At 44.3% G+C, this 13693-nt stretch overlaps 1 protein-coding gene across 1 annotated transcript in view; it reads left to right on the top strand.

Moving 5' to 3' along the window:
- scap (SREBF chaperone) overlaps nucleotides 1–13689 on the top strand; it is a 45913-nt gene extending 32224 nt beyond the window's left edge. Inside the window, exons 15-23 of the mRNA XM_080006088.1 lie at nucleotides 5400–5601; nucleotides 5839–5954; nucleotides 6342–6903; nucleotides 7472–7557; nucleotides 7679–7761; nucleotides 8366–8532; nucleotides 9165–9245; nucleotides 9390–9596; nucleotides 10854–13689. Coding sequence (XP_079862214.1) covers nucleotides 5400–5601; nucleotides 5839–5954; nucleotides 6342–6903; nucleotides 7472–7557; nucleotides 7679–7761; nucleotides 8366–8532; nucleotides 9165–9245; nucleotides 9390–9596; nucleotides 10854–11099 — 1750 coding nt within the window. The 3' untranslated portion in view covers nucleotides 11100–13689. The remainder of the gene's footprint in view (nucleotides 1–5399; nucleotides 5602–5838; nucleotides 5955–6341; nucleotides 6904–7471; nucleotides 7558–7678; nucleotides 7762–8365; nucleotides 8533–9164; nucleotides 9246–9389; nucleotides 9597–10853) is intronic.
- The last annotated feature ends 4 nt before the right edge of the window (nucleotides 13690–13693 follow it).

Here is a 13693-nt window from a genome sequence, read left to right as displayed (position 1 = left end):
ACTTGAAGAATCTCAGTCGACTGACAGGTTCCCCACTGATGATTCGACCCGTTGACTTGGGGGCAGCCCTACTTTCCCTTTGACTAGAGTTGTTTTTTAGTTAGATAGCTGTACTTAAACTAAAGTGACTTTTGAGTATTTTTTTCAGCCACTGCCCCTAATAATGTTTAGCCCTGCGAAATTTCTTTAGGATCAAGACAATCTAGATGCAGTGTTGTTTAACCTCATTTAAGCTCATTTCAGTCCTAACTGTCCTGCGCTAGAACTCTTCAGTCTGTGAGACCAGACTCTGTTGCACTAGTGTGGCAGATCCAGTCTCCACGGCAACACCACATTCCACACCACACGCAGGTGTCCATACATAATAGCTCTGATTTTCACCACCAGAGGTCAGTAGTGGTGCTTTGTCTCTGTGTGATAGAGTATGTGGATGCTCTATGTATGGAAAAAAATAAATAAAAATATATGTACCAAATCCATGAGTAAGTGCAGTTATGGTATCACTGAGCAACAGAGTTTGCATCAGCAGTGATTAATAAAGTATCTTGTGTTATAAGCAAAATCATTGAAATAAGTCTTCCAAAAATTACTTCCGACATTTTCTGATCAACTTTCTAACAGATTTCTAATCTCAAACAACTACTTGGATAATTTCCAATCAGGATTTCGCCCCCAGCACTGAGGCGACTCTGACTAAGGTTCTTTGTCTAAACACTTAGCCAGGCAAATATGTTAATATGTTAAAAGCCAGACTTTTCTCTCATTTTTACTCTTATTTTGAATATTCTCTGCAGACGCCGTGTGTGTACATGAGAGAGAGAGAGAGTACACGTTAAAAACAGACTGGAAGCACAGGTCGTCCTCCACCAGGGAACAGATGGCGTCATTAAAACACCACAGCTTGATGAAGACGTCCAGACTCTTCATCAGTCTGTGAAAGTTAAAATCAATCAAGACTCTGGCCCTGACCAACGCTACAAACACTCTTCCTAAATCACTCTCCTTTCCCCTCAGTTTGTTCCTCCTTGTGAGGTAGATGGCCATCTTCGCTTCCCCTACTAGAAAATTAAGCAGTCGCCATTTCCCCTCGTTGGCCCTGTAGTACCTAACCCCAAAAATAAAAGCGTTTCTGGACCACTCCTCCTTAAAGAGCTTAAAACTTTCCTTTAAAAGACTAAAAAGCTCTAAAAGTCTGTCGCACTCTGCAAAGCAGTGAAAAATGGACTCTAGTTTACAGAGTTTACAGAAAGGACATTCATTTGCGACCGTGGGATTAAAAACAGAAACAAAGCCGTTGACAGCTATGGCTCCATGTAGGACTCTCCATTGGAGGTCCCACGTCCTTTTCTTGGAGGGAGCTTTGTAAAAGCTCCTCCAACATGGCTCCTCCTGTCCCTCCATCTGGAGCCGTCCCCTCCAGACAGTGTCCTGCCGCCCCTCCAGTCCCCTCCTATTTAAAACAACCATACACACTTTGTAAAAAGCCTTCCCGCTGGCTGCGTGCAGGTCTAGTTCTGCACAAAGTGCCCTGTGCAGCAGCTTCCCGGAGGACCCCTCCAGGTTGGGAGTAAGAGTCATCTCCGGGAAGGGATCCTCCGGGTTTGGCTCCTCCGCGCCTTCGCCGTACTCCTTCAGCAGGGCCAGCTCCTCCTCCGTGAGCCTCTCCCTCCACCTCTGAGCACCAGGTGTACGATCCTGGTGGACCTCACCCCCAGCCGCTCCGCCATGGCCTCGCTGTCCTACTGGTCGCTCCCTGCCGCCACCACCACCTGCCTCAGGGTCAGGACCCCCGCCTCCCTCAGGATACTCCTCAGTCCTGGAGTGGCCCCATCCTGCACATCCAGCCTGGCTCCTCCAGGAGCCAGTGGAGGGAATCTGCGGCCTCCCTTTTCCTTTTCTTAAAAAACCCCCAAGCTTTAAAAAGCTCCTGATAAAAACGGGGTAAACTTGACGTGATTAAAAGACTCGTGTCCATTAAAAACGAGCTGTCAAGTCCAATCCTCCCAGTCCTCTTTGAGAGAGAGAGAGAGAGAGAGAGAGTCTTGTGTTGTCATTGATATATCAGTAAGATGTCCGTGTCGATGCAGCATGCAAACTAAATATTGCCAATATTTCCATGCCATTTGAAAGTGGAGAACCAGAGCTTCAAAACAATGTGTCACTTGTGTGAATCGAGCAAATATTTTAAATGCTATGGCTTGTTAATGACCAGGGTGCAGAAAACTGTGTTTTTGAGATGCGGCGGCGTGACTGGTGTTCAACCAGCCAAAGAGGGCACATGTCACTCCGCTGCTCATCGAGCTCCACTGGTTACCTGTAGCCGCCCGCATCAAGTTCAAGTCTCTTATGCTGGCCTACAGAGTGATGGCTGGGAATGCTCCCACCTACTTAAATGCTCTTGTAAGAGCACATGTTGCCCCCCGGATGCTGCGCTCGTCAAATGAGCGTCGCCTGGCTCTGCCGGCCATACAGCCACGGCAATCCAGGCTATTCTCATTTGTACTTCCACGTTGGTGGAACGAGCTGCCAAAAATGACCAGAGCGGGGACCTCCCTCTCTGTCTTTAAGAAGCACTTGAAGACCCAGCTCTTCAGTGAGTACCTCCTGTCCTAACCTAAAATAACTTAGCACCACCTTGCAGTATTTATTGTTACACTAATGTTGTTGTTACACTAATCTCTGTCGCAATGTTGCTTGAATGTTATTCTCCCTTGTAAGTCGCTTTGGATAAAAGCGTCTGCTAAATGACTAAATGTAAATGTAAATGTAAATGATAATCACCCTCAAAGTTTTTCCCCACACTTGGCTTCATTCAGCCAGCTCCCAGAAAGCAAATAGGATGGAGGACCAACAAAACCACATGGCTACTTGCCACTTTACACCCTGCTGAATGTGGACTTGACACCCTCTTGAATGGGGCAATCTCTGCATTGTTCTTGTGTTTAAAGGGAATGTTGAACATCGACTCACAGCATCTTTTGTTTAAAAAAAAAACCGCTTTTATTTAACACAAAGAATATTCATGTTTTATAAAAGTGGAATTATTTAGGAGTTTAAAAGTGTGGACAACACAACAAAATGTACAGTCTGTCAATAATATTAGTCTCTGTATATCAACCTCGATGTGTCATTTAATATATAAATGTGCCTTTTCCAAATATCTTCAAAATTCTTGGAGTTATTATGTGGGCTAACCTCAACCCTACCCCAGCTACACTCTGAGAGCCTGTTTGCGGCCTCTTTCATTTATTTTCTTCCCTGGCTGCATTTGCAGGTAAACTTGAGAATCTTGTCCATTGCTACTTGTTCATAATCTGCATCACCAGCCTCAACGGACTTCATCACGTCATCAACCTCTGCCGTTGTAACAACAACGAGCGTGTCGTCGGTCTCCTCCGGTCGTCTTGAAAATGTTCTGTTTCATCGTCACTCGTCATTCAGGTTGAAATCCGCTGTTTAAAATGTTCTCCGGGATAACACCGGTATCAGATTCAGTGTCGCTGTCCGAGAACTGACTATCATTGCGGAAAATGAAATCCAGTTTGCGCTGCTTACACTGACTTGGAGCTACCGCACTGGTCAGATTAAGGTCCGCGATATGATTTAGATCTTTTTCTACATAGTATATAGTATGTCGCTTTTGTACGTTTTTCTGCAGTAGTATATTTAGAACTTTTTGACATAGTATAGTATTGCGTTTTTGGGCGTAGTATATTTTGACATTTTCGACAAAGTATACATCGACGTCTGCTGCTTTTGTATGTTTCATGTAGTATATTTTGAACTCTTCGTCATAGTATAGTATGTCACTTTTGGCTGGTTTTCAACATAGTATATTTACAATTTTTTCAACATAGTATATCGTTATTCAATGTTTCTCGGCATAGTATATTTTGACAGTTTTCGACATCGTTATAGTATGTCACTTTTGGATTTTTTCCACGTAGTATATTTTGAATTATTATTATTATTTATTTTATAGTATTATTTTTGTTTTTTCAATGCTTTTCGCCATAGTGTATTTTGATATTTTTTGACATAGTATAGTGTAGCGTTTTTGGGCGTAGTACATTATGACATTTTTCAACATTATATAGTATGTTGTTTTTGGATGTCTGTTTTTTGCCATCGTATATTTTGAACTATTTCGACATAATATAGTATGTCGTTTTCAATATAGTATATTTTGACATTTTTCGACATATGTCATTTTACAGTGTTTTTCGGCATTGTATGTTTGAACTTTTTCATAGTATATTTTGACATTTTTGACAGTATAGTCTCTTGTTTTTGGATGTTTTTCCCCTAGTATATTTTGAACTTCTTCGGCATAGTATAGTTTAATGAACTGCCCCCCCCACCGTGTGTGTGTGTGTGTGTGTGTGTGTGTGTGTGTGTGTGTGTGTGTGTGTGTGTGTGTGCGTGTGCGCGTGCGTCTGCCTCTGTGACGGGGGTCTGGCCAGGTAGTTCCAGTGTCTCTCACGTTCAGAGAGGCCCCTCGGGCCCTCGGTGAACAGGATGTCATTGATTCTTTTGCTGTGATTCACAAAAATAGACCTATTGTCCTCTTGTCGCCGTCTATTAGTGACTAGGCAATTATTCTCACTTTGTTGTCTTTTACCGTGGTGGCAGGGTATTATGTAAGGTTGGCAATGTTTTTGGTGTTTCTACAAACAAAGAGTGTGTTAGAATTTGTTTTTCAATTAGTGATATTATCTAAGCAGTGTTTAGCCTATCTGTCACGGTTGTGGCAATGTTTTCCTGCCTATTAGTATTGAGGGTCTATTACGTGCCGTATCTAACGCTCGATGGCTGAAACATCGTGCATGAGTATCATACCCGCTAGTACTTCATACATCACACCTAGTACTTTAGTCTGCGCTCGCATGACCTGCATGAATGTCAAAATTTCATGAGCACCCCTCCAGAACTATAAAGCGTTATAAAACACTCTGGCGCCGCCCCTGGAACCCAGTGAAATTTAAATCCTAGTGTTACTGGATGTTGGTGCTGCATTCAACACTTTTGACGATACAGGTCTTGATAGATAAATTGGAAAACTGGGTTAGGTTAAGCTTAACCAAACATGCAGATATTCACTATTCACATTGGAAAAGTAAAATGTGAATATCCTGCTGCTGTCAGGACTGTTCCTTTTATTTGCCTTTACTGTTCATTCCTCTCATCTCATCCTTGACTTTTTTTTTTCCCCCTCTCTCTTTCCAATCCACCTCTGTCTAACTCCCACGTCTCTGAATCTCACTCCCTACTCGTCTCCATCTCCACTTCATTCAAGTTGTACAATGTATGAGAGTACAATCTATTTATGCTACATTTTCTGTTATTTCACTTTAAATTATTATTATTATTACCATTTCATTCTCTCTCTCTCTCTGCAGGGTGGCTGCTCTGGGTCTGGCTGCCGGCGTTTTGCTGGTTCTGCTGCTCTTCTGCCTCTATGGGGTTTTGTGCCCACGGAACTACGGGCAGAACGGCGTGCCGCACGGCCGGCGTCGCCGTGGCGACCTGCCCTGCGACGACTATGGCTACTCGCCTCCGGTCAGCGAGATCTCCCCGCTGCTCCTGAGAGGCCACAGCATGGTGAGATGAGAGTACACTCAGTTGCGGACCTTTCAGAATCATGATGGCTAGTAGCGACACACACACGCGATGTATGGACCCAATCCAAACTCACAGGGAACTCCCTTTGGCTGTCATGTTAAAAAAATATATAATAATAATACAATTAAAAATAAATGAACGCAGACGAACCGTTGGAAAATGGAAACATTTCATCCAAAGATCATGAAAATTCAAATATTTTCATCCCTCCTCCAGGACATTGAGTGTCTGGCCAGCGATGGGATGCTGCTGGCCAGCTGCTGCCTGGCGGGACAGATCCGTGTGTGGGACGCTCAGACGGGAGACTGTCTCACTGTCATCCCCAGCCACGGGTGAGAAGCAGCGCTGGTCACTAGGGGGCGCTAGGGTTCCCATAGAATATTTTTAGTATCTGAAATAGATTTTTATCTCTGGTAAATAATGTACGAATTTAAACATTTTCAAGCCAGTGTTGAATAACAACGATTTTCTTCCTGTTTTGTCTCATATATGTTCTCTTTAAATCTTGTTTGCTGGCCCGGGCACATTTTCTGTGCGCCAATACTGGGATGTTGGCTGAAGCTATTTGTAGTTTGATTTGTGGCATGTCAGGAATAAAATGTTTTGTCTTTGGGCAAGTTTTTAACAGGGCAGATGACTAAGACATAACAAGTTAAAGTGACCACTGTGTGTGTGTGTGTGTGTGTGTGTGTGTGTGTGTGTGTGTGTCTGTCTCTCAGGCTGAGGCGCAGCAGCAGCAATGGCTGCTGGGATCAGCGCGACGGCTGCTGGGACACAGTGGGCGGAGCCTCGGAGGCGGAGCTCCTGGGCGGGGACGGCTGCGACCCCTGCGTTGCCGGGGGTGACGTCCTGGCGGAGGACGACGACGGCTTCCCTCTGCGGCGCCGAATGGCACCGGCCCGCCCTCCCCTCTTCACGGACCAGCCGGATCTCACCCCGCTCATCGACACCAACTTCACCTCCCAGCCCCCCTCCCACCTCTGCACCCCGCCCATGGGGGCCTTCGACTACGGCGGCCTGGTGGAGCGCGCCTACATGGAGCATGAGCCTCCGTCGGCCTCCCCCTACTCCTCGCCCTCCACGTCCTACTCCTCCTCCCCTCCCTCGGGCGGGGGTCTCCCCCAGAGGAGGCGGAGTCTCGGGGACACCCCGGGCCCCCAGTACCACGACAGGGCCTGTGCGGGGGCGGGCCAGGCCACGGCCGACTGGGACAGCTCCGTGTGGGCCATGGAGCTCAGGGGGAACCTGATCGCAGCCGGCAGGAGCAGCGGCAAACTGGAGGTGCAGCATGGAGCCGTCATTCAGTGTCAAACACATAACGGATTCAAACTAAATCATTAGATTTGGGTGGGGCGGGGTTTGTTCATTTTCTGCCACTGTCATAGTGCATGCTTTTAATAGTTTAATAATACATGCGTATTGCAGAGGAGCTGTCTATCGACATTGAGAATTGGAAGAAAAAAACTACCAATTTCACATTTAATTTATCGTCACATGCTTAATGTTGGTTTTGACGCTTCAAGCTGCATTTTAGCTAAATTCAAGGGAGTGGCGATGGAAGTCAACACACTCGGTATTGAGCAATTCATCACATTACAGAGTTTTTCGATAATGTCATGAGCAGAAATGTCACTTCATGCAGCTTTTAAAAAAGAAAAAAAAAGGATGGAAATATGATGGTGGAAACTTAACGATTTTACCAGATGATGGCGGTCAGGTGATATGATGGCGATCAGGCAATTTTGTAATAACTGTTGTTCATGTGAATGAGGCTCTGAAGAGAAATGGTGATTTTCGGCTCCGTACCTTAAATCCAGATGAACACGGTGTTTGATGTTTCTTCCTGCAGCTGTGGGATGCAGTAGAAGGCTCGTTACGCTGCAGCAACGAAGACGGAGCTTCTGGAATCACAGCTCTGGCCTTCCTCAACAACAGGTAACATGCACGCACACACACCCACGTACACACACATACAGACCATTCCACAGTCATGCAAGGATATTGACAGACTGTCTGACTCAGTAAGTCACATGGGCTCTCTCTCCATCTCTCTCAGAATCGTGGCGGCCCGGCTGAACGGATCCCTCGACTTCTTCACGGTAGAGATCAACAAGCCTCCTGGTCTGCTGCAGTACAGAGGTAAGACTGGAATGTTCTGGAAGAGTGAGACGGCTGTTTCAGAGCAGCGAGGATACAGTCTGCTCTGATCTGGGTTTAAAAAAAATAAAATAAAAAATAAAAAATGTAAAAAGGAAGAAATCATAAAATGAAAGACTTTGTAGTTGTAGAAGGGACATCATCTGGCTCACATGAGGTGGCGTTTCCACCGATCCAGCCCAAAACCTAAAATGAACACCCCACGTATTTTTTATATATATATATATATATATATATATATATATATATATATATATATATATATATATATATATATATATATATATATATATATACATATAGTGATTACGACAGAATGTGCAAAATGACAGTGTCCAGTCTACAGATTTAAACTGTCTAACAGAATTACATGTTGAAGTTAAGAGGCAGAAATGAATGGAACAAAATACATTTTAAGTCGTAATGGTTTCTGTCATAGGTGCTAAATCTCAAGATGCCATTTTGTGTGTGTGTGTGTGTGTGTGTGTGTGTGTGTGTGTGTGCGTGTGCGTGTGCGTGTGTGCGTGCGTGCGTGCGTGCGTGCGTGCGTGCGTGCGTGTTCTGAATACTGACATGGTTGGTCCAGGAGCCCCCGGGCGTGGCAGCATGCCTCCGTCTCCGTGCTACAGCAGCGAGGACCTGATCAGCTGCCAGCTGACCCGCTCGGTGCAGTGCGCCCACCAGAAGCCCATCACGGTGCTGCGGGCGGCGGCGGGCCGCGTGGTCACGGGGAGCCAGGACCACACCGTCAGGGTGCGGCCGCGCTCCACGTTTCATGACACACATACACACACACACACACACGCACGCACCATCACCGCAACAGAAAAATAATAGTAGAAATTGGGATTAAAGTGGAAATCCGTAAAAATGGCCTGTGTTGGATGGATTATACGACATGTCCCAGGATTCCATTTAAAACACATGACCCCACCACCTGGTTATTTTGTATCCATACCACATTTCTTTTGGCCACGCCGCTTTGTCAAATTCATTACGGCAGCATTTCAGTCGTTGCTGGGAAAGGCGGAGACAGCACATGCAGAATGACAAATACATTGAATGGCTGCTTCTTATGAAGTGGCAGCTAAATGAACATGACAAAATTCTTAAAAGAAGGGATTTTTTTAATTAAAATAACCTCAGGGATTACCACGTTAAACAAAGGAACAAAGACTGCGATTTCCCGACAATTTTCTGAGATCTAGCCAAAGATAAATTGCTAAGGCATCGGATTCCTCGTTTTTTCCACAGTTACTTTTATTCTTTGTTCTATGATGCGCATGTTATATTTTGCACAAACCTTATTTTCCCTTCACACTCATTTCACTGAGCTCTCCCATTGAATCCAGTTGTAATGGTTTTGATGTTTGTCTGTATATCAGGTGTATCGTCTGGAGGACTCCTGCTGTCTCTTCACGCTGCAGGGTCACTCTGGAGGGATCACAGCCATATACATCGACCAGGTCAGAATCAAACAGGAAGTGGCCAAATAAGAGAAAATAAATCCTGAATCTGGAACCTTCCCCTAAACCTGATTTCTGTGTGTGTGTGTGTGTGTGTGGTTGTGGGTGTGTGTGTGTGGGTGTGTGTGTCGTCGGCCCCTGCAGACCATGGTCCTGGCCAGCGGGGGGCAGGACGGGGCCATCTGCCTCTGGGACGTGCTGACCGGGAGCCGGGTCAGCCATGTGTACGGTCACCGTGGAGACGTCACTTCTGTGGTGTGCACCACTTCCTGTGTCATCAGCTCGGGGCTGGACGACCTCATCTGCATCTGGGACCGGAGCACCAGCATCAAGCTCTACTCCATACAGCAGGTAGAGGGGGCGGGGTCTCCGTCCAACACACACACACACACACACACACACACACACACACAGGACCTTGACACAGTGGTGGGGGACACACGCGGTTGAAGAACTGTCACAAACATTGATGTTTTCTCAAACGTGTTTTCTGCAAATGTAGAAGTTGCAAATTGGAAAAGCTGAATAGAAACGCCCCATGTGGAAGATCTGTTCATTAAAAATACAATAACACTTGCAGTCTTAAACTGTACTTGTTATTTAATAAACTTGTTAAATATACTTGTTAAATATACTTATTAAATGTACTTGTTAAATGTACTTATTACTTATTCAATTTACTTATTAAATATACATGTTAAATATACTTGTTAAATATACTTGTTAAATTTACTTGTTAAATATACTTGTTAAATGTACTTATTAAATTCATTTGTTAAATTTACTTGTTAAATTTACTTATTAAATATACTTGTTAAATTGACTTGTTAAATTTACTTATTCAATATACTTGTTAAATTTACTTGTAAAATTTACTTGTTAAATACACTTGTTAAATCTACTTGTTAAATGTACTTGTTAAATGTACTTGTTAAATGGACTTATTACTTATTCAATTTACTTAATAAATATACATGTTAAATATACTTGTTAAATATACTTGTTAAATTTACTTGTTAAATATACTTGTTAAATGTACTTATTAAATTTCCTTATTAAATGTATTTGTTAAATTTACTTGTTAAATATACTTGTTAAATTGATTTGTTAAATGTACTTATTCAATATACTTGTTAAATTTACTTGTTAAATATACTTGTTAAATATACTTATTAAATGTACTTATTAAATTTCCTTATTACATTTATTTGTTACATTTACTTGTTAAATGTACTTATTAAATATACTTGTTAAATTGACTTGTTAAATTTAATTATTCAATATACTTGTTAAATTTACTTGTAAAATTTACTTGTTAAATATACTTGTTAAATATACTTATTAAATTTACTTGTTAAATATACTTGTTAAATGTACTTGTTAAATATACTTGCGTACCGTGTTTCCTCAAACAGTGATGGGGGCTTTTATTTGCCCGGGCTGCAGAGGCTTCCAGGCTTTAATTTCTAAAACCAAACCTGCCTCTGAATTTGACACCAAAGCTCCGTCCGGCGCCCGCGTCCTCCTCCAGAACCTCGTCCGCTTCCCCGTGTGAATGAAAGCGCGTCTCGGGAGCGGTGTTTTTAAAGTGAACCCTAACCCCAACAGGAGGTGGGCTGCGGGGCCAGTCTGGGGGTCATCTCCGAGTCGCTGCTGGTGACCGGGGGCCAGGGCTGCGTCTCCTTCTGGGACCTCAACTTCGGGGACCTGCTGCAGACGGTCTACCTGGGCCAGAGCAGCGACGGGCAGGGCGTCCGGCAGCTGCTGGTGCTGGACCACGCCGCCATCGTGTGCGACTTCGGCAGCGAGCTCAGCCTGGTGTACGTGCCCTCGGTGCTGGAGAAACTGGACTGAGAGGAACCTGTCTGTCTGTCTGTCTGTCTGTCTGTCTGTGGGGAGGACTCATCTCAGCAAGCGCTAACACACAAAAAAAAAAAAAAAAAAGCTTGTTTTTTTTTTGTTTGTTTGTTTTTTTTTTCTATAGCGAAAAGAGATTTTGTTGTGGCCGGGCGGCCGAATCGCTGGGGGCGGAGGGGTTCACGCCCTCTCCCGGTGACCTTTGGCCCTTTCCCCGTGGGAAAGGGCCCGACCGGCCGCCGGCTTGTTTCTACTGGGGTGTTTTTACTTTGTTTTTCCCGTGGTCTGTCTCTCTCTCTCTCTCTCTCTCTCTCTCTCTCTCTCTCTCTCTCTCTCTCTCTCTCTCTCTCTCTCTCTCTCTCTCTCTCTCTCTCTCTCTCTCTCTCTCTCTCTCTCTCTCTCTCTCTCTCTCTCTGCCCTCGATGCTGCTGATATGGGCGGGGCTTCACGATGACTCGCCGACCTGGGGGACGATGGAGCCGCCGTCTTTTTGGGGTTGTTTTGTTTTTATTGGTTTGTACAATTCCTGGCTGCCTGGTTAGCTTGTTAGCATAGCACAGCCTTAGTGCGCATGGGGCTCTGTGGCCCGGTGGACGTTCAGATGTGTGTGTGTGTGGGTATGTGAACCTTTTTTTATGACAAAACACTGCTGAGAACAAATGACGTGTGTGTGTGTGTGTGTGTGTCACAAAAGAACTGGATTTAATTACTTTAACAAAGTTAGCCTCTAGAGGGGGATGGTTTTTACATGTGTAAATCTATTTATTAGTGAAACATTTTGAATAACAAACTTCTTTATGAATTGCTAATCCTGGACGTGATGTGGAGACGATGTCATAAGTGTCATATTTTGGGGCAAAAAAAAAATCATTGAAACGCAATTATTATTTTCTAAAACAGAGCGTAGGGAAATGTGTGATTTATTTGGGGGGTGTTTCTGGTTCAGCAGGTCAGGGGTGTTTCTCCAGGACCCCTGGGTTTCCAAAACCTGGGCTCCTGCCTTGAATAACGGTAAGGAGTTGGCGTCAGGTCGTCAGACGTTTGAGGTCACCGTTCACGGCGCCGGCTCCCAACTAACACTGACAGCACGGACGGCACCCAACAACTCAACCTGAAACCAGGTGGATTGGTTCCAGACTCGATGCAGGACTTTCCTCCTCGCGTCAGTTGGAAATCCACCTTTTAATTTTTTAATTTTTCCGCTGAGCAGACGGTGAAAGCGGCCGAGCGATTATGGGAATTAAAAATGACGCGAGCTCGGCGCCTCCGCCTGGCTCCGTTTACAGAATGTATTTCATCTAAAAGGACGTCATTTAAGGTAAAAATAAAATAAAAACGCCTTCAATGTCTGTCACAAATCTTTCCACCCAGCTGCAAGGCACCGTGGCTACTACCACCGGTGTAAAGAATAACTTTGAATTACTTTATGTTGGAAATGCCAGAATTAAGGAGCCTCCACGACTCATCAGTGCACTTCATGTTTGCAACAGAGCATCAACACATGTCCCCGCGTGACCTGAATTCAGACGTTTTTTTTGATCTTTTGGGTCATTTGGCAACTGTGATCTTAATGAGCTGCCAAATCTGCTTTGTTTGATTATTTTCTAGAGTTCCAAATTTTTCCTACCCCTGGATTGTTTACCGTAGTGACACTTTATGGCACCAGTCTCGTTCCAAGTTTGTGATTTTATTTGAATTCTAGCTCATGAAGCCTTGGTAAGCTTGTGTTTTTGGCCCATTTTGCACTTCATGCATATAAAAAAAAATATATATATATTTTCCATATTTTCGCCACCGTGCTGCCGCACAACTGGTAAAATATTAAATATGTTTTTGCATCTGAAGCCATTTCACATGAAGCTTTTTGGTTTGCCGCCTCTGCACCCCGGCCCTCGGTGAATGTAGGTCCAAAAGGCCTGAAGCCCCAAAAACTCCACCTGAAACTCAGCAACTTAAGCCTTTACCATATCTTGACACTAATCGATGCACTAGCAACGCCCTCGGCACTTTGAGAAAAAAAACAAAAACAAAAAAAAAAAAAAACACCAACGCACGTACGTGGTCACACGTGAAATGTGGACGCTCGCGGTTGATTCTGCGGCTGCTCTGCCGCTTTTCACTTTTGAAAAAAGTCTCCTTTTGTTGTTTGAAACTGGTGTGCACATTTGACTCGTAGCTTCTGAAAAGTCAAACACAAGCCAGAGGTGAACGTGCACATCGTCGTCGTCACTGCCGTCGTGTCCGATGGAAACCTGCAGCTGATCCCAGCGCTAACCTCTTAATTTATTAGCGTCGCTTCGGTTTAGATTCTGTCTCTGTTTAGATTTTTCTGTCAATGTGAATTTTATTTTTGTCCCTGGAGGAAAGGTCGTTAAAACTGTTCCGGCAACATTCCAGCGCGTTGAACAGATTTGGGTTTTTATTTTTTATTTTTGCTCTTGAGTGGGAAGAGCGCAGCGCCAGAGGTTTTAACCATCGTGGGCTCGGTTCCTGTCAGAATGTAACCTCAGCAGCTCGTCATTTTACTGTTTTGTAACGAGGCGAAAAAACTTTGTACTAATTTTCAAATAAAGAGGCTTTGATACCACGAG

This window comes from Zeus faber (assembly GCF_960531495.2).
Source record: "Zeus faber genome assembly, chromosome: 8".
Classification (NCBI taxonomy): domain Eukaryota; kingdom Metazoa; phylum Chordata; class Actinopteri; order Zeiformes; family Zeidae; genus Zeus; species Zeus faber.
The sequence above is the reverse complement of the archived record's forward strand: the minus strand, read 5'-3'. Positions and strand labels throughout refer to the sequence as shown.